This window comes from Parambassis ranga, chromosome 19 (genome assembly GCF_900634625.1).
Source record: "Parambassis ranga chromosome 19, fParRan2.1, whole genome shotgun sequence".
Classification (NCBI taxonomy): Eukaryota; Metazoa; Chordata; class Actinopteri; family Ambassidae; genus Parambassis; species Parambassis ranga.
Genome location: NC_041039.1, coordinates 7,420,104 through 7,439,523, shown reverse-complemented (window position 1 = coordinate 7,439,523; position 19,420 = coordinate 7,420,104). Strand labels below are relative to the sequence as shown.

The window sequence follows — 19,420 nt, the reverse complement described above, 5'->3', positions numbered from 1 at the left end:
GCTGCATCACAGCGCTCTTGCAGTGAGTGATGTGCTGTTACCTGTGAGTCTGATGGGGCCGCTGTCTACACTCCCTCCAAAACCTGCCTTGTCGCAGAAGGGAGGCGCCCAGTGAGCCTCGCAGTGACAGTTCTTGTTGTTGTTGCACACCTGCAGCATTTTAAAAGGCAGACAGTTAAATTTTAGATGAGCTCACCGAGCTATGTACGGGTGTGTGCAGAGTGCAGACTGTGCCTGTGCACACCTTTAGTTTAGGGTTTAGAAATGTATATGCAAACTAACTAATGATTTTCTTTATTATTAATAAACTCAAGAAAAGCAGGAATGACCCCACCAAGCAAACGTTTGGTATTGAAAAACACAGCACATGCCACATTTTTATAATCACTCCCTCTCTCTGGTCTTCCTGTTGTACAGAGTGAAGGATTGGTAAAGTCTATGAGGATTCCCTATCTGTGTAATATGGAACAGGTGGCGGTCTCTTTCCAAGTTAACATCTTGATCTAATCTGTGCATGAAGGGGTGCCCTGTCTCCTGGAGAAGCGACATCCTTTCATTTCAGTGAGTAAAACGCTCCTCAGAGTTCTCTATATATGTCTTAACCAGGGCTACACAAACAAATACGACCGTGTAATAACTGGAGACATTTTAAGAGACGCCCGCTGTAACCATTTCTCCTGTATGTTTGATGGTGTGGCCAGTTCACCCACATATTTCATCTGTAACAGGACCACCCGTGGATCTTTAATGGGTGGCGTTTAAAAAAAATCCAATATCCATGCTGCTCAGCTCAAAGTCAAACTGTGTGTCACTGCTCCCAGCAAACAAAGCCGGCCTTCAGATTTCAGCACAGTTTTGGAAAGAAGGATGGCTGGCGGAGAGCATGATGAATGGCACTTAAAGTTGAAAGTAATTGAAATCATTATATCTAATTGATTGAACCTTTCAGCATTCAGAATGATTGATTGCGTTTCATCCTAATGACCCTGTCCGATGTGTACTGGGCATTCTGAACACAAGCCTCAGTGAGGGAGGAGTGGGATATAAACTAGCAGAGTATGGCTTGAGACAGACAGCAGTACTCACCCCTCGCCCACTGCACTTGGCCGAACACTCGTGCACGCCAAAAACACTGACATTCTGGCACTGACGATTCAGACACATCTGAAGCAGACAAAGACATGAAAAATTGACAGCGTGAGCTCAAAAAGCACATCAGTAATGTTCTGAACCTTTTAATCTTTTAAGCGGGGAAAAAACAGCCAGATCCAGCTCACTTTTTCTTTTTATTTGCCACTGACAAACCACTTCAGCTGTGAATCAGCATAGCATGAACTATAATTATGTCACTATTGGGATTTTGTCAAGGCTGATTTTTAAAGGGTTATTCTGCAGCTTGCTTCAAAGGCACCACACCCAAATACGAAGAGCCTGGCAGCAGTGGGCACAGTGGATCCTCCCCACGGGTGGAGGCTCATAGAGAAGTAAATTAGACAGTGAAGTATCCAACGGTTAACTGATTATCAGGGAGAGATGCCAAATAGACTGAGTAATGGTAGGTCAAGTGTCTGAAATGACAAGAGGACACACCCTGCAGACCTTCTTAAAACTTCTTAGTCACTCCATTTTCCACTCAGCAATAGATTATATTTTCACAGTCTTGCAGATTTTTACAGCTACAATGTGAAACTTTTGTCTCCCCCTTCTGGCAGTATTACACAAACCCTGTGTTTTTAAACTTACTTGCTAACAGGCATTACCACGAGGCGACTGAGGGCAGACAGGGATGTCACTTGATTGATTTGCGGTGTGTGTACATTTTCATTTATAGTCGGCGCTCACTGATCTCTTTTCTTTTTATGACTATAGATTGCAAATAAAGATGGAAAACGTGGCCCTGTCTCCATTTCCACACAAATTATTAGAAAACTGTAGTTGCTCACAGGCCTCCCTTCACACTCACCATTCCATTCCCACACTTGGTGCCCGTCAGGACCAGGCCGGGGTCGGGCATATCGTCACCCAAGTACACATGTGTACCTCGGCAGAGTATCCTTCCCCCTTCTTGCAAGGGTATGTTTGTTTCTATGGAAACAGCGTTGGTGCCAATTACTGGGCGGTTAGCTCCTCCTTGACACTGGATTTTGCCACATTTAGCATCACTGCAGACACACAGCGAACAAAGAGGTAATTGAATTGTCACTGTTTTCCCAGATGTGTACATCTTGAGAAATTCCTGTGTTTAGTGTGTTACATTATGCATAACAGTCAGTCTAGAGTATTCACCTAACTGCAATCCATTTATCTGACACGCAATTTAATGCATTTAGTGGTTGCTATGGGAACATCAGGTCTTACCGTGCTTCACATTTGGCAAAGGAGCCTTTTGAGTCCTTGCCACAGTTGCCATAAGGGTCTCCTGCTGAGTTTACCCTTTCAAAGCAGATGCCCGGAGCTGGCTTGGCTCCTACAAGACAGAATAAAACATTAAAATAACAGCATAAGTGTTATATTACACACTTACATTATAGTAAGTGTGAGCCAGAGGGAGCCTCTCACATACCTTGGCCCCACAGTGTGATGCATTGTTGCTCGTGAGTCTGGCAAATGCCATTGTAACAGTAGCCGTCCACGTTTTGGCAGGCGTGGCCGTCGTGGAGGTAGACGTTGGCGGGGCAGTGAGGGCTGATGCCGGTGCAAAATTCTGGCAGATCACAAGAGTTGCTGGATTGACGGCATGGAGTGCCTGCTGGCTTCAGCTACACTCCAAAAGAGACAGACACAAAGGCAAGCTAAGACATTTAAGCAAAAAACTCTGGAGAAATATCATTATGTCAACATGCATGAGAAAACACAGTGACACAGCTGGCTGATCAGTCTACCTGACAGTCCTGGCAGCACTGTCCATGTGCACAGACTGCATCTCCTTTCAGCGTGCAGGTAGAAGCGTTGCAGCAGGGATTCATACATTCCTTCAAATGAGAAAGTATGAAAAATGAAGGCAAGCAGAGAAAAAAAAAGAAATGTAAGTACGGCGGAACAAAAGTAAAGAAAAATTAACTGAGCACAAAGATCACATTTCACCTCAGAGCAAAAGCTCAGACTTTGTTATCAGAGGGAATGCAGCCATAGCAGGGCTGAGTTCTGTAGCAACTAAAAAAACCTGGCAGAGGTTTCTAGTCCTCTCAAAAACCAATCTGACAGGATTTACAAACCCATTCAGTCCCCTGAAACCATAGACTGAGAAAAGAAGAGCAGAGCAAAACATCCCTCAATGAATGGACAAAATAGAATACTGCGTAATTAAAAAAATGTTGTAGTACCCAGTAAAGTTACTTGTTAAAGAACCCTAAATAACAACCTTCCTTGACTGATCTGCAGTGCAACACTAGCTAACAGCTTGCCTGCAGAACATATTTGTGTGCATAAATACACTGCAGGTCGATGACCGGCCGTGTCACCAGGGTTTTCTAATTTAGGATAAAAGGTTCTTGAAACATTTTACATTACAGCGTGGAGATTTACACAACTTTCCTGTCTCAAATCAGCTTGTGTGCAGGTAGGTGTAACTTTGCAGACAGAAACTGAGCCCATGTCATCATGAAATAAAGCTCACTCCAGAACTCTTGTTTATTCAAGCATTCGTTTTCTGAATTCTAATGCAGCAGAGCAGTCTGAGCAGACTTTAAATCTAAATATTAAATGTAACCCATTTACTTGATGTGTAGTTTTGTAGTGATCAAAATTAGTTTTGTGTTTTTTTTTAACGTTCAACAAAGCCATTGGGCTTTATCTTAACAGACGTTTGGGATATTACCGTGACAACCATGAAATCAACCTTTCAGAAAACAGCCGACTGCATATTTTACTAAAATACTTAGATATGCACTAAACTAATTCTTTCATGTGAAAGCTGAACAATTAAGAATTCTAGATAACAAAAAAACATCAAATCAGCTCAAAATAACACACTGAGACATGGCTGAAAGACATAGACAGTATCTGTACCACACTTCCCATCTCACCGTAGAGAACCATCTGTTTCATGTTAGTCTTTATCATGGCCTGCTGCACCAATCAGTAATTCTTTGCCTCTTCTGATACAGATGGAAAGAAGGATTCAATCAAGCCTCGGTGTATAGGATTGTGTGTGCGTGTAAGTCTGCTTGTGCATATATGATCTCACACAGAGGAGGGCTGACTGGACCCCGAGGGTCCGCTCTCCCTCTTGCTATTACAGTCTGAATACAGTGTAGAGCTGGGAGTCAGGAGGAAGTAGCTGGATGGAGCTGGCAGGGGACACGGCTGACATGATGGGCCTTCCAGAACTCCTTTCACTCTGAAAACCATTAAGGGCCTTTCCCATGGTCCCTGGGGCCAAAAGAGGCAGAGGAGTCACGCTGAAAAGAAGTAGCCAGTGATTGTGAGGAATAGGGCCCAGGCTTTTTAATGAGGCTTTTTAATGGTGGAGGGAGAGGTGCTGTTTGAGCACTCTGATCTGGCCTGGTTTGGCATGACGCAGCTCGACTCTGTGGAGAGCTTTATTATTGCTGCTGGCTCAGGAACAGGGGCTTATGTTAGTGCTTTGTTTTTAAGGACAAGGCCACTTTCAGTCTGACCCTGGCTGAAGCCTCAGGAGCTCACAAAAAGACTCACATGGGCATGAAGGTGTAAACAAAATGACAACAAGGCATTCTCTCATTAGACTGGGATAGAATTCAAAATAATGCTTCCAAATCAGGAGAGACGTCGCCTTCATATTTCATAACGCTGCTCCCATCAGGCTGCCTCTGCTAATTGTCAACCGCATCCTTATCAATAGCTTTACCCTCCTGCAGTTGGAACAGTTAGCGACATGTGCCACCATTAGACACGTGCATGCCAACGCAGATTCATTTAAATAATTCAACGGTTGACAGCAGTGTTTCCTCTGGCATCACAATTAGACAGCCCTCCTCACTAACACCTCCTCAGAGCACAGAATGAATACATGTACACTCAGATCTTTAACAGGATTTTTCAAGGAAGGTGTTTGCATTACAAAAGCTCTGTTGATTTTAAAAACCAAAGTAAACCATGGCTACAGGAAGCCCCCTCTGGCGCGTTCCTCTATTTTATTGTGGGAAACATAATTATCAAAGATTTATGAGCAGCAGATAAGAAAGAAGCTGTTGGAGGTCTCCAGTCTTGACAATGACCTACAGCACACTCACCTCCAGCTCTCCACAGTCACACTCCTCTCCCTCCTCCACGTAGCCGTTGCCGCATTTCTGCCCACCGTAGAGCACCTTGACCTCTGGCATGTTGAACAGACACATCCCCACACCTTTTTCAAAACTGGCCAGGAGGTCCTTCTTGCTGCAGCTGCTGAACACTGTTGGGAAAGGATACCTGTGGGAGGAGAGGAATCTTTTTGAGTGACATAAACAGAGAAGCAAGGAAATCGTCCAAGATCCCCCACAAGGGCCCTCTTCAGTCTGATGTAATCAGTGCTAATTGCTGCTAATCACAAAATCAATTAACCACTAGAGCTCTGCACCCTCTCCAAAGCTCCATCAGGATGCAAACAGCACAGAGCCCCTGTGACTTCTCTCCTTGTGGAGAGGGGGAGATCTGATTAGACAAATTTTATGAGACAGACTTCAACCAAAAAGTGCTTCCTTTGCAAGTCTTGCAACACCCATAAATCTGGGAGCAATGGGGGTATTGTATGTTTTTAATATTGTTTTTGGAGCAGACAGAGAGGGTGGTCTGCTCCATGGGGAAAGCACACAGCCCAAGGCTCTGTCTGCCAAAAGCTTTGTTAGAGACCTCATGTGGCTTCATGGAGCTTTTCTGTGATAATATAGTGTCTTAGATGACAGCGTGTGTGTGAAATGTGTGTGAATGTGTCCAGTTGTATCTCATTCTCTGTCCAGTTCTTCATACGAAGGCTCCATATGAGATTTTTAATATTTCCACCGATGAGTGAAGCTGTACACTAATATTAGTGCTCCTCTTTGTGCAGTTAAAAAGTCAACTTCAATGTCTCTTTCAACAGGAAAGAAGGGCCCTTGAATTTCTGAACTGTACAGTGAAGTACACCATCAATCATACCTCTACCACCCACGTGCCTGTTGCACCCTGTGGGCTCAAATGGTTGGTCTTCCTTCCTTTGCAATGCATTTTCACATAGTTAAACTGTGCATGCTCTCAGCTACTATGGTGACTGATCGATTAAATGACCTTTTGACTACTGCTGTTTGGTCTTTTTTTGGTGAGGATGGACTGAGAAAGCAATACAACCGTAACTGTACAACACTGTTATCTCTCAATAAATACATGAAGCGTTGACACACAGTAAAAATCAATGTATACTAAGCCTGAGCTGCTGGGGTTATAAGTATAACAGAGAACTATGACAGACCGGCAGCTCAATAGATAGCTCACTGAGGTGTGTTTGTCAGAAAATGCAGTGCAAATCTGGCTTTGTTAATTCATAAGATTGAGCCTTGAGCTCAGCTATTGCCTGTATTGACTTTTCCCATCCAACACAGCTCTAAGTATGTCATGGCACTGAATATTTTGACATGGCCTCATCCTCATCCTTGGCTTGCTTTGATTTCTGACATGTGTGGAGGCAGCTTACATTAACTCCTGCTGCTGACCTCTACAGTCTATGCACAGGTTGTGTTAGGCGGAGTAGGATACTTTAAAGGCAGATCTCCAGATGCTCTGGATAAAAGCGAAAGATTAGAGTGGATTTGTAATAAAATAAAATGATGAAAGGAAAAACTAATAAAGAAAAGCTGAAATAATAACAGCCATAATGGTGCCCTCTGTTTTCCTCTCCTCTTTGATGAACAGCTGTCAAGGTTGCTCTTCAACAGACAGGCCACTTCCTTAGCAACTGCTGTTGTTGATTTCCTCTTTGCCCCCAAAATCCTGAGCTGAAATTGCTTGCTTAAACTTTCCCCCGTGTCTTTTGCTACATTCATTCAATTTCCATGAACTCAGCCCTGTTCAATTACCAGCCCATGCAATGCATGACAAACACTCACATCCTTGTTTTTTTATTTTTTGGTAACTCAGGGATCCAGCTGTTCTTTATGAGAGGCAATACAGAAATAATTGGTCTACCCTGCAACAGTCTGGTGGTGAGAGGAGGAATAATGGCTATGAACAGGCAGAGGCACAGATGAATTACAGTGGATGGCATTTAGCAGCTGCAGTCCCCAGGGCTAGTAAAACAGCGCCAAGGCCAGTTGTAGTTGGCACATCTGGAGCTTATGGTGAACTGAAGACGCTGCAGACAGCCACTCAGCTCATGAACGTCTGGGCCGTCACCACAAAAAAAGAAGAGAGTCAGTTTGACCTTTAAGCTTGTCCTCATCTTGCTCACCACTGCTCTTCCTTCTGTCTTAGACTCCTCGTTGTTTTCCTCCTTGCTGAGCTCAAGCGCCACAATGGGAAATATTAATCATGCTCTTTGTGTCTTTTGCTCGTCTTTAAATTACAGTCAGTGCGTGATAGTGCTATTATTTAAAGGTACTGCATTTGATGATTAATTGGTTTAGGCAATTCTAAACCGTGCTGGGCATAGACTGCATAATCAAATAATCCCCCCCAAGTTCATCATCTTAGGCTTGATCTTGGTCCTGTATGCATTTCTTGATAATATCATTGCCAATGTAAGACAGTTAGTGTTTGCTAATGCAGTATTTTTCTGGAGACTACAGACCATAGACGTATATCACCACTGATTGTCCTTAAGGCAAAGTATCACGCTGACACTGATACACAGGGCCCTGGGCAGGGCTGTCTGTCCTTGTGACTCAGATCACAGAGAGCACTGCAAAACCTTTCCAGCACATCCTGCACAGCCAGCTTATGTCACATCTTTTCAGCCATAAAACACGGGTCGGCTATGAATCAGATGCGTTGCCCCTTCCAAGGACGCATCTGCCAAATTTCTCTCCACCATCTTTGAGAACATTTTTTAAAGAAAATACTGACCTCTCTTTTCTGTTATCACAGTTTTGTTACATTTTAGACGACCATGAACATCTGAGACAAATGTGAATAAAGCTAACCACAGCCGAGACCATGATAAATACTTGATACTTCAAAACCACTGTCGCTTATGAATTCTACTGATTCCTTTGTGCATGCAGAGCCTGAGCTCTAGGCGATGACATTAGGTGATATGATCTGTTGTTGGCCCTTGGTGCCTGGCAGTCTGGCCTATGTTGTAGCTGGTGAAGAGCATTTTCACAATGATTTCCCTATGGACCCAATTAAACAAGGCATACTGGAGAGTTCCTGTTCTTCAGGGGGGGCACGGGTCACATTTCCATGGCATGCATTGGACTCACTTCCTGTGGTTCCTGATTAATTTATGACAAGGGAACTACATCAGTGTCTGTTATAAGATTTAGCACTGCCGTCATCGTCTTATCATGCATGTACTGACATAAAAATGGGAAGGCTTGTAAATAACAGTATCAAACAGTATCATCAGCATACCTCTGAAATGGCATTTATACTGAATCTCAGAGCAGTTAGTCAGATTCTACAGTTTCTAAGACACCGTGTCCAAGTTGTAGCTCAGTCAGACAGCAGTTTCTGTGTCTCCTTGTTCATGACTTTTTCGGCCCAGTAAACCTTAATTCCTAGTAATGGCAGTAAACGGCCTCTTTGTTAATGAATGAAGTAAGAGTCTTAATCATCAAACCTGAAAAGAAATCACTCAAGGGAACTGGTCTGTATGCACTGGTCTTTAGAGAGATGGATTTCCTATGTAAGTATATGTTTGTGTATATGTCTTCCTGTGTCCATGCACTACCCAGAAGGAGCTAATTTGCTTTGTGTGTGTTTTAAGGAGATATAATCGTAGAGGATGGGAAACACCAGCCTGTTCTCATTTGGGGCTAATGGAGGGATAGAGAGATGGATGGAGAGAGGGACACAACAATTGGCCGTGACCGGTGTGAGCAGGAAACAAGCAAAGCTCTGTGCAGATGTGCAGTTGGCACTGGGACAGCTTGCAAGTTTTACTGCCCCCCACAAACTAGCTCTTACACCCATCCCCCTATAATAATGATGAACTGGATGTTGTAATCTTCTGGACATGAGACAAGGCCAGGAGAGCTTGAAGAGCATTGGTCAGTACTTAAAAGTGACAATGAAGTTATATCAGCAAAAAACAAAGTACTGTCTGCAGGATATGAAGGTAAATCAACCTGTGTTTGTGTAGATATACACCTTCCTGTGGCCATGTGAATGAGTGCATGTTAAATCTGCAGAGAAGTTTGGCGACCTTGTCATGTGTTGGACACAGAACACCGGCACATTTAAATTCCTCGCTGAAGTTCCCCTTCTCCAACTGTAAACTTTGTTGGTCTTTGCTTCACTCAAACAATACACTGGCAACCGACCCCTTATCTGTCATGTATGTGTGTTGAATAATCATGCCTGACAGCGTGGGCAGGGATTACCAGGTCCTTTAATTACTGAGTGCAGGGGCGGATCATCAGTGCAGCTTTGTACGGCTGGCCTTGTGTCGAAGAATTCTGTATAATCACATTGTGCTGATTGTTATAACAATGCATTCAGGTTACAGCAGAGCCCCTGTCTCTTTCTGTGTGTGTGTGGCCATGTGCCATATTAAAGCACAGAAGTGTGAGGGGCTTGAGCTAGACCCATGGGAGGCATAGCAGAGAGACGTACATGATTCTGATCTGGAATTAACTGAAGAGGCAGAATGAGAGAAAAAAATATAGAGTTCCTAAACATCCTTATTTAAATGTATTGCTTTCTTAATCCCGGATTAAATCACACAGCAGCAACATGGAGCAATAACAACATGAGAGAGGATTATTTTGAAACCAAGGACTAGATTGTTTCTTTCTTTTGTCTGCAGAAATGAAAAAAAGCCTCTCTGCGGAGAGCAGAACAAAACACTAAATATTCATGTTTCATTTTGTTTCTCTTCATGTTTGGTACAAAAACATCGTCACAGCTACATATGACTTCAGATTCACATAGTTCAAGGTGGTAAGTTTTCACTACACAGAAGCCGTAGACCTCTAACAGACAGTTTTTACATGTACTGAACTATTTATTCAGAGTCACGCCGAGACTTTCTGACATTAAAGTTGTGTGCATATCAAAGAACAGCATCACTCTAACCATCTGTGAAAAGAGGGGGAGCATAAAAACAGGCAGAGCAATGGAAAGACAAAACTATTTTTTCCCCACTTCAGTGAACATGTCTTGCTCTTTTTTCATGTTCATTGTGTTGCCATTTTTGGCAACGTCCTTGGCCAGGGATACCCTCAATCACTGTTAAATATAAATCTATGTCTTGCTGCTGTGTTGTTTTCTACATCTATAATCAAGAGTAGTGTTCCCGTGTTTTTCATGGGTCTGCTCCAAGCCAAATACAGAGAGACGTTTCCAGCACAAACAGCAGTGTGAGGCTCCCACAGACCACTAGACCCTGTCTGGAACGGATACACCAATGTTTCCAGCACCGAACATCCCAGCGCCTCTGCTACAAGATGTCAGACATTACAATTCATGCTGAGCAATTATTCCTCAGTCTGGATATGTTCCAAGGACGTTTTTGTTTTTGTTTGAATAATGCATTCAGCACCACATCTCACTCAAACCCTCACTTTCAGTAACTTGTCCAGTACACACCTTCTGTTGTCTTTAATCTATTAGAGATGGACTACACTGTGTCACTATGACAGAGGCCGTGTTGTCTCGGCCATGCACTGCCACTGAACCACTGAGTGACTTCCCATTTAGAATGAGTCATTTTGCCTTAGGGCATTAGCACAGCTGTTGAATCTGCCATAAACCCAGTGCCCCAGTTGTTAAATGGCTTCATTTGCTTACTGCTCAACAGACAATGTATTGCAAATGGAGTGCATGTGGAACCATGTTTACACAAGATCGCAATCTGGGATTTTGAAAGACTGTCACTGTTGTTAATAATTGCACAAATTAATTTAAGGTTAATGATGGCTTGACATCATAATGGTCTATTTTATGTTAAAATAAATCTGAGATGGTGAGGAAAAGGGTTGTCTAAGAACATACACATACATACACAGACAGTGACTACAGCACAGTCATCATCCACCAACCAACCTGGATGATTATTGTTGGTGTCAGTGGCAGTGTGCTAAGGAGGAGCTGTAGGATGCAGAAGCATGACAAGCTCTGCTCTTAACAATGATCATATGTGTTTGCTTACAAGTGCTACCGCTGTTGTTGGGTTTACCATTTCATCATTACTGACCAATAATAGGCAATAATAACAGGGTGTATAAAAGACAAATGGCTCCCTGGAACTAGTGTGGTACAAAGTGGTGTCACAGTCCTTACTGGTTAGCTAGATATCTCTCCAACACAACCACAAAATGAATGTTTTCTTATTTTTTGAATACACAATCTCATATTTCTTGTCAAGGCAGACACTGTGACTCACCCAGTGGAGGGAGTCATGATGCAGCCTCCTCGATCCACAGTCACTCTGCAGCCACACCCTCTTTCTGGTGTGTCATGGTTCATCCCGAAGTTGTGTCCAAGTTCGTGGGCCAGAGTGACCGCAGCACCCAGGGGGTTGTCTGAATGGTCCTGCAAAACAGCACAAAGACTAAACATTTTATTCCTGCTCTCAAAAAACCTTCTTTTTTTACACAGAGAATCTGCTTCATCTGTTTCCAGGCTCACCATAATGCTACAAGCAATGTCCCACAGTAAAATGTGTTTAGTTTAACGTTGTTGTTGTGACAACAATACTAATAGCTAATTAAGAACAGACATTTCTGATTACATACTCTGTGGAAAATACCAAATTTAACGCAAGCCAAACCGCTTTATCCCCCCACAGGAATCACTAGAGAAACATTACTCAAAACAAGTGAGTGCACTCTCATATTGCCAAGATGAAACCAGCCGTTCTGTTGGATCTGTGCTTATCAGAGCGCTTCCTCTGCTCGACGCTGAGGCACTGAAACGAACAACGAAAGCAGACTGCAGGCTGTCACCTTCAGGTTGCTCTGCAAACTCTAACGTGCTGCATCATCCCCACAAATCAAGACATCCAGAGCAAAACTAGCAACCAGGCTGGATGACAGAGAAAAACTCTTAAAGGACTAAAAAAAAAATCAAAGACGATTTGGCAATGATGACAGAATTTTAAAACACACTGTATCTGAGGCTGCACTGTAAAGGTGACACATTGAGTGAAAGCTGCTTTTAGCTGAGAATTTCCTGCAAGGTGTGTAAAACATGAAGAAGCTGGATAAATAATGTAGGGGCAGTAGCTATCAGCAGCTCTTCATGGATGCAGAGCCGTATGTCAGAGCACCTTGCCTCTGGAGCCTTTCGTCACTGTGCATTATTCAGTAGCTCTGTGCAAGTCAAGCTCAGACTGATGAACTGCTCTGCTGGGGGCTTTTGAAAATAATGGTCAGCTGTCAGTTCTGACATCCAACCGAACAGCTTGGACTCATGCAAAACGTAAAAAAAAAAAAACTCCACCAACAGATGAGGCTGAGGAGCTCAAGAGGGCACTGCATGCCACTGTCTGTGTCACACCAATGCAGTGAACACTCAGGGCTGGTAAATGGTGATTCCAGATGTTAAAGATTTAACTGCATAGAAAAAATAACAATGAGAGCCACAGGGCGAGTCGAGCTGACGAGTTCAAAGGTACTCTGTAAATGAAAGGTTGTGATTTGCCCAGCAGAAGAGTCTGCGGTTGGAGATTAATCCTCTTTGTCTTATAAGCGTGTGCGTATGTATAGTTCTATCATTATGACAACTTTACCATGTGGGAGGGAAGGGAAGTGAAGAACCATCTGGGACTAGCTGTAAAACTTAGTGGCCCCAGGACAAACGGTCATTCAGAGACGGTGAGTATAAAATAATAGCATGACTTTATAATGCAATGTGACTTCTGCACATGCTAGACTATATGGTCTATGCAGTTGCAGCTCTGTAATGGCTCGTCTATTACGACATGCCCCTGCATTTTCAGTTCAAACTTGAACCCTTAAATTTACTCGTTTCTTGCACCTCATCAAGATGCAAAGGTTTCCACTCACACAAATGATACACAATATGATTTATCAGAACAAAAGGGGGAATGGGTGGGTATATTGTGGGTGTTCTAAATTTACCACACAGCTCCAGAATCCACACACACAGGAGGGTCAGTCTGTTGTCACATTACAAGCTATTGTTCACTTCTGATATTGCATAGATCAGATGTGCAATGTCATGGCCACGAATCACATATGTATCTGACTTAGGACCACATGCTGAAGTGACTCAAGTCTGATTAAAAAATCTGGAGCGATGATCAGATGTGTGTGCCAAAAAAAAAGTCCTGCAGGCTGAACACAGCCTCGAAGTTTATGACAGAAAGGCTTTGAGAGCTAAGTGCAGGAAGAAGAAAGAGGTCCAGTCAATGAATATCAATTATTACTAACGTACCATGACGATTCCTCCCGACTGCTCTGCTGTGCACATACTCATGATGGGCGCCATGCCAATGGTGGTGCCCTGGAAATACACCCCACTGAAAACGAAAAAACACAGCGTCATTCAAACAAAGCACAATCTTAGTATGAGAAGGCATGTAGCCTGTGTGCACAGGTATCGGTCCGAATCTGTACTTATGTTCACTTTTTGCTTTGGAGTCACACTGATGCTGATGTATTAGAGAGTCTATTATAAGAGAGAGTCCAGAATGAATGAGGCTGTGTGGAGCTGCAGCACACAGATGTTATGTTCATAGAGTTACAACAATAATATGAGCATTTTTCATCGTTTTCAATATAGGACAATAAAAAACTAAAAAATGAGATATTGTTCTTTTTAAAAATTTTACAGCTATTAATGACATCACACACCACAAATCACTTTACATCCTCCACCATTTTTTAAATGTAACACATCCAACAAGCAGCATCAGAGCCCCTATACCTATAACTCCTAAGCCATCACTTCAATCAAATGTACAAATAATAACTTTAAACTGGTCAAACAAAAAGAACAGTAAACAGCACATCATTCAACAAAACAGCCAATTACATTTTGTTTGGAATAAATAGAACCTACTGTGGCTGCTACTCTGTAATTAGTGCTTACATTTTGGGGGAGCCCTTGTGTTCTGAACACAGTTATTACATCTGATAGGTGTACCTGATTAGCTGGGCATTGTCATGAGGTTTCTGTGGCAACAGCTTGACCTTCCTCCAGTCTAGAAACTCATGCAGGGTTGTGAAGGGGTCTTGGGTGATGGGACACTTGTCCACGTCACTCCACACCTCCAGGCCCACCAGGGCTACACGGATGTTCAGCGCCCTGTAGAACTAGTGGGAGGAGGAGGCAGGAGGGGAAGGTCATATTTCTATCTTTACTGTACATTACACACTAACACACAAATGCTGTAAAATCATCACTTACTGTAAAATGATGGGGAACATATCCTCAAACATTTATCAACACAACACTTTCTACATGAATAAATCATTTTTTGCTTCTGTTTTATTAAACTGCCACCCACTGCACCATCTATTACTCCAGCCTCTCCACAACATTTCTCTACACTGTTATGAAATTGACCATCCATTCATAAACCCTTAATCCAATCAGCCTCTTCTTGCAGGTCGGTTAATTCTCACCAGGCTGGATGTGACCTCTAATAAATCACATTCTAAGGCAGCGTTGCCTCTTTGATTCAATTGTTACCTTGTCCACGTAATTGGCGATCTCAGCCAGCCGCTGCTTGACCTTCTCCATGTCCTTGCCTTGCTTCTGAAACTGAACAATTGGAGCAGACAAGATAAAGGATCATTGCAAAGACAGTGCTTGGGACATAACCTGTAGAAAGTCTTCTTCATATGAGATAATTCAGATGAAAGGACGCCTCATTTGTGAGTATGAAATATGAGTGGACACATCAGAGGAGACGGCTGTTTAGCGTGTGACCTCTGAGCCTCCTTTCTGTGAGACTCAGCAGGAAGGTGAAGAAGTGCAGACCACTGCTTACCTCTCTGTTGTCAGCCACGATGATCAGCTCCACATACTTGGTTGTAGTCTGGACATGCCGTTTATGCTGTGCACAGGAAGATCGGAGGTGTTAGGAAGGAAGCGGGACAGTCAGAGTAGATAGGCCGGTTAGATGGGAGAGGAAAAAAAAAGAAGAAAAAAGAAAAAGACATTAGCACTTAACAGCAGCTTTCTGGAAATGGCAGCTCAAATTCAGCAGGTGGCCACTCAGTACGGCTTTTTACCTGAACTGCACTTGGCACAAAAGGTGTTCGAAATGAGCACCAGCACAAAGCAATCAGCTTATTTTCATCCAATAAGAGTTTCTAAGGTCACAGCAACCTCAGATAACAGTCTGCAGGAGCTGCCTTATTAACCTATAAATCACTGTTTTTGGTCAATGCTGCCTGCGCTGTTACACACCTGCACACACTGCTTTTTTTTCCAAAACACAGAGAGGACGTGATCTGTTATTATTTGTGGGAGTCAGTTCTTGAAGGAGGAAAAATGGGCGAACTTCAAGAGTTCTGCTGACGACTTCCAAACCAAGACAAATACGGCCCCTGGCTACGGAGGAGACGCTGCACTCATGCTGCGCCGGGTAGCAGCTCTCTTCAGCCACACATAGAGCTAGTCTGTTTCACCTGCACGCACACACACTCCCTCTTTCCACTCACGCGGATCCTATACTATCCTGCTGGCTAAGAGTTCTGCCTTCACACCATGGCCCCCTTTCAACCTGAGCCTCTTTATCCTCGCTGGCCTGGCAGCCTGGATCCTCTCTGCTCTTATCTGCTTCCTCCATAGATAAGCCCGCATGGGCAAGTGTGCTCTAAATGCACCCTATGGTGATTACCAAGTCTCTAGGAGGCCACTGGAGAGGAGACTCTGTGTTCAGTCAATTCAGTGAAGAGCATCCTGGTTGTTGAACAGATTCCAAGGAGTTAGAGCTATACACTGCACACGTGTCTATATGAGACTGAAACCGGAATATACTGGTTTCTGCATCCAATCCTAGTAAATCTACATAAAAAGAATATACTTCAACCATATAAATATTCAAAACATAACTATACTATTAAATATTTTTTTTAACCATACACACTGTAAAAGATGGGGCATAACCACCACGATGTCATCCATCACCATTACACCACAACCCTAAAGCACACCAGGGTCTCCTTCACAAAATTCTCTACATAAATCAAACTGATTTTGAGAACAACATGTGATTGAGACTACCAAGTAAAACTAGTACATGACCCAGCTGAGGAAAACATGATGTTAATATTTTTTGTCCACAGCTGCCGCCCGCATATATGTATTTTTGGGGTGCAGGACTTATCATCATGGTAGCTGTAGAATGTTTTATTTTGCAAAATGTTTTTAAAGTGATTATAAGCACTAAAAGTGTCAGGGGGATGTATACCTAGCCTCCTGAGTGAACGCCTGCTCCAGAGATAATGCCACAAACCACACCTCGAACCTCTGGTTTCTGTATGTGTCCTATGTTCAGATGATGTTCAGCCATATGTCCACATGTTCCATCTGTAACCATGTGCCATATGCCTACAGATTGGTCTAACTGTTAAGCTGCACTGTACTTTCTTTTAAAGTGAGTCTTTACTGAAAAGTAAAGAACAGACAGACACACAAATGTGAAGCAGGGTCACTTTCTCAGACTTTCACACAATAGAACTATCATCATCTTTGTCATTTGATATTCCTTCACTGTTCCCACAGTTTACATCCATCATCCAGCTGTTCTGACCTTTTTTCAATCTATGTGTTCACTTCAGAGCTGATTCCTTCTCATTGTGGTCGTTTGAACCCTGGATACTCTCCATCTTGAGTGGTCACAATTTCAACTTCAGACAATTGAGATTTTGCGGGAAGCAGTGCTGTGCAGCTCCTGTCAGCCAGACATCATATCTCTCCAACCTTCTCTACACCCATCTGACTCTCATCATCCAGAGGCAGTGTGCCAACACACCTCTTTATCTTTAAACCCTCGAGCAGGGCACATTGCAGCTTATCAACGCAGCAGCGCACACCTCGGCGCTCTGTGAAACGTGCTGCGGTGAGCTCGCAAATCAGACTTTATATACTCACTTCTTTTTGCTGCTGGAAGTTTTTCCCCCCAAAAAATATTGTTTATTATGTCATCTGTTTTCAGTTTTTAATCACCTGTGGGATTGACCACCTCCCTTATAAATTGCATCTGTTTTCGTTTAGCGGAGCTGATTTCCCTTCTAATCCTTGTTTCTCTTGTTGTATTAGAGGGGCAGGGACAAATAAATGGAGGCACTGTGATCAGATAAAATAAATTAAAGTTCAGCGAAAGAAAAAATGTTCGCAAGAGGAGAATAACAACAGGTATAAATCATCAATATGAGCCATTTTATCTTCTTTTATTGCTCCTCCGTTTCTCTCAGCTGCATTGTGCTGTTGTTAGAATTGGTTTGTTTGTGCTGAATGTCTTTAAGACAACATTTGCCAGCACTATAATCATCAACAGAAATCACATAATGTGCAATAAAATGTCAGAAAAGCCCTCTTACAGAACGACTGAACAAAAGGCGATAAAGCAAAAGGGCAGGATGTTGCAGCCAGACATATGTTTGGCCTGTTTTCCACCTTGATCTCAATCTAATGGAATAATTGCAAAAATAAAAATCAGGTTTAAGAACACAGAAAGTCCCTCATGCTCCGACATCTGTTTTATCATTATCACCCCCTTATCTCTGTGTCCTGATCTGCTATGTTTTGTCCACTCCTGCCATCCTTCACTGCTTCGACAGAGATCACTGTGTTTTCCACTTATCAGTGCTAATCTTTAAAGCTCTATCCCCTCTGAGGATTGAGGCTCCCCTGCAGCCACGGCCTCTACACTCTGTGGTGTAGTGAGGACCTGGGTGTGGGATGTGGTGGAGGTTTCTTAAAAGCAATCTGTTTAATTCTGGATGGACAGGTCCGGCCAGAGGCCCGTTGGTACTGATACTACCATGAAGCAAACGTCACCACTTAACATTCCGTTGCCTTTCCACAGGCGTTCATCAACCCCTGCTCGCTATGTGCTCCAGAGTGCTAATGGACGCTGTTAGATCAGATGGAGTGAGTGAATATTTCAACAAGTAGTGGCACCTAAAATATACAGCAGACCACTTACAGTATCTACATTAGAGATGATCTTTTGAAAAGGGTTGAATATTTTTTGTGCGGTCAGGTTCTAAAAATACTTAACTGAAAATTGGCCAAGAACATTTTTACATTAGATGCTTATACAATATTCTGTCTGCACATCAGAGCACAGTGTGATTAAAATACCAACTCTATTATGTACAGAAGTAAAAGAAAGTGGTTTCAGAAGTCTGGAGAACCTTAGGGTGCTCTTACACTCAACAAAAATATAAACGCAACACTTTTGTTTTTGCTCCCATGTTTCATGAGATGGACTTGAAGATCTAAACTTCATTCCAGATACACAATATTACCATTCCTCTCAAACATTGTTCACAAATCTGTCTAAATGTGTGATAGTGAGCACTTCTGCTTTGCTGAGATAATCCATCCCACCTCACAGGTGTGCCACATCAAGATGCTGATCTGACATCATGATTAGTGCACAGGTGTACCTTAAACTGCCCACAATAAAAGGCCACCCTGAAATGTGCATTTTGTTTCTGCTTTATTGGCGGTCTGGGGACTCAGAACCAGTCAGTATCTGGTGTGACCACCATTTGCCTCATGCAGTGCAACACATCTTCTTCGCATAGAGTTTATCAGATTGTCTATTGTGGCCTGTGGAATGTTGGTCCACTCCTCTTCAATGGCTGTGCGAAGTTGCTGGATATTAGTGGGAACTGGTGCACGCTGTCGTATACGCCGGTCAAGCACATCCCAAACATGTTCAATGGGTGACATGTCCGGTGAGTATGCTGGCCATGCAAGAACTGGGACATTTTCAGCTTCCAAGAATTGTGTACAGATCCTTGCAACATGGGGCCGTGCATTATCTTGCTGAAACATGAGGTGATGTTCATGGATGTATGGCACAACAATGGGCCTCAGGATCTCATCACGGTATCTCTGTGCATTCAAAATGCCATCAATAAAATGCACCTGTGTTCTTCGTCCATAACAGATGCCTGCCCATACCATGACCCCACCACCACCATGGGCCACTCGATCCACAACATTGACATCAGCAAAGCGCTCACCCACACGACGCCACACACGCTGTCTGCCATCTGCCCTGAACAATGTAAACCGAGATTCATCCGTGAAGAGAACACCTCTCCAACGTGCTAGACGCCATCGAATGTGAGCATTTGCCCACTCAAGTCTGTTACGGCGACGATCTGGA

The 19,420-nt window shown here is 43.2% G+C and overlaps 1 protein-coding gene across 1 annotated transcript in view; it reads right to left on the bottom strand.

Annotated features, from left to right (window-relative positions):
* adam12a (ADAM metallopeptidase domain 12a) overlaps positions 1 to 19,420 on the bottom strand; it is a 61,550-nt gene that overhangs the window by 4,853 nt on the left and 37,277 nt on the right. Inside the window, exons 7-18 of the mRNA XM_028430384.1 lie at positions 15,056 to 15,121; positions 14,755 to 14,826; positions 14,206 to 14,375; positions 13,495 to 13,579; positions 11,480 to 11,628; positions 5,214 to 5,391; positions 2,883 to 2,972; positions 2,564 to 2,759; positions 2,359 to 2,467; positions 1,964 to 2,162; positions 1,087 to 1,164; positions 42 to 150 (exon numbers count right to left, since the gene is read on the bottom strand). Of these exons, the coding sequence (XP_028286185.1) occupies positions 42 to 150; positions 1,087 to 1,164; positions 1,964 to 2,162; positions 2,359 to 2,467; positions 2,564 to 2,759; positions 2,883 to 2,972; positions 5,214 to 5,391; positions 11,480 to 11,628; positions 13,495 to 13,579; positions 14,206 to 14,375; positions 14,755 to 14,826; positions 15,056 to 15,121 (1,501 nt within the window). The remainder of the gene's footprint in view (positions 1 to 41; positions 151 to 1,086; positions 1,165 to 1,963; positions 2,163 to 2,358; positions 2,468 to 2,563; positions 2,760 to 2,882; positions 2,973 to 5,213; positions 5,392 to 11,479; positions 11,629 to 13,494; positions 13,580 to 14,205; positions 14,376 to 14,754; positions 14,827 to 15,055; positions 15,122 to 19,420) is intronic.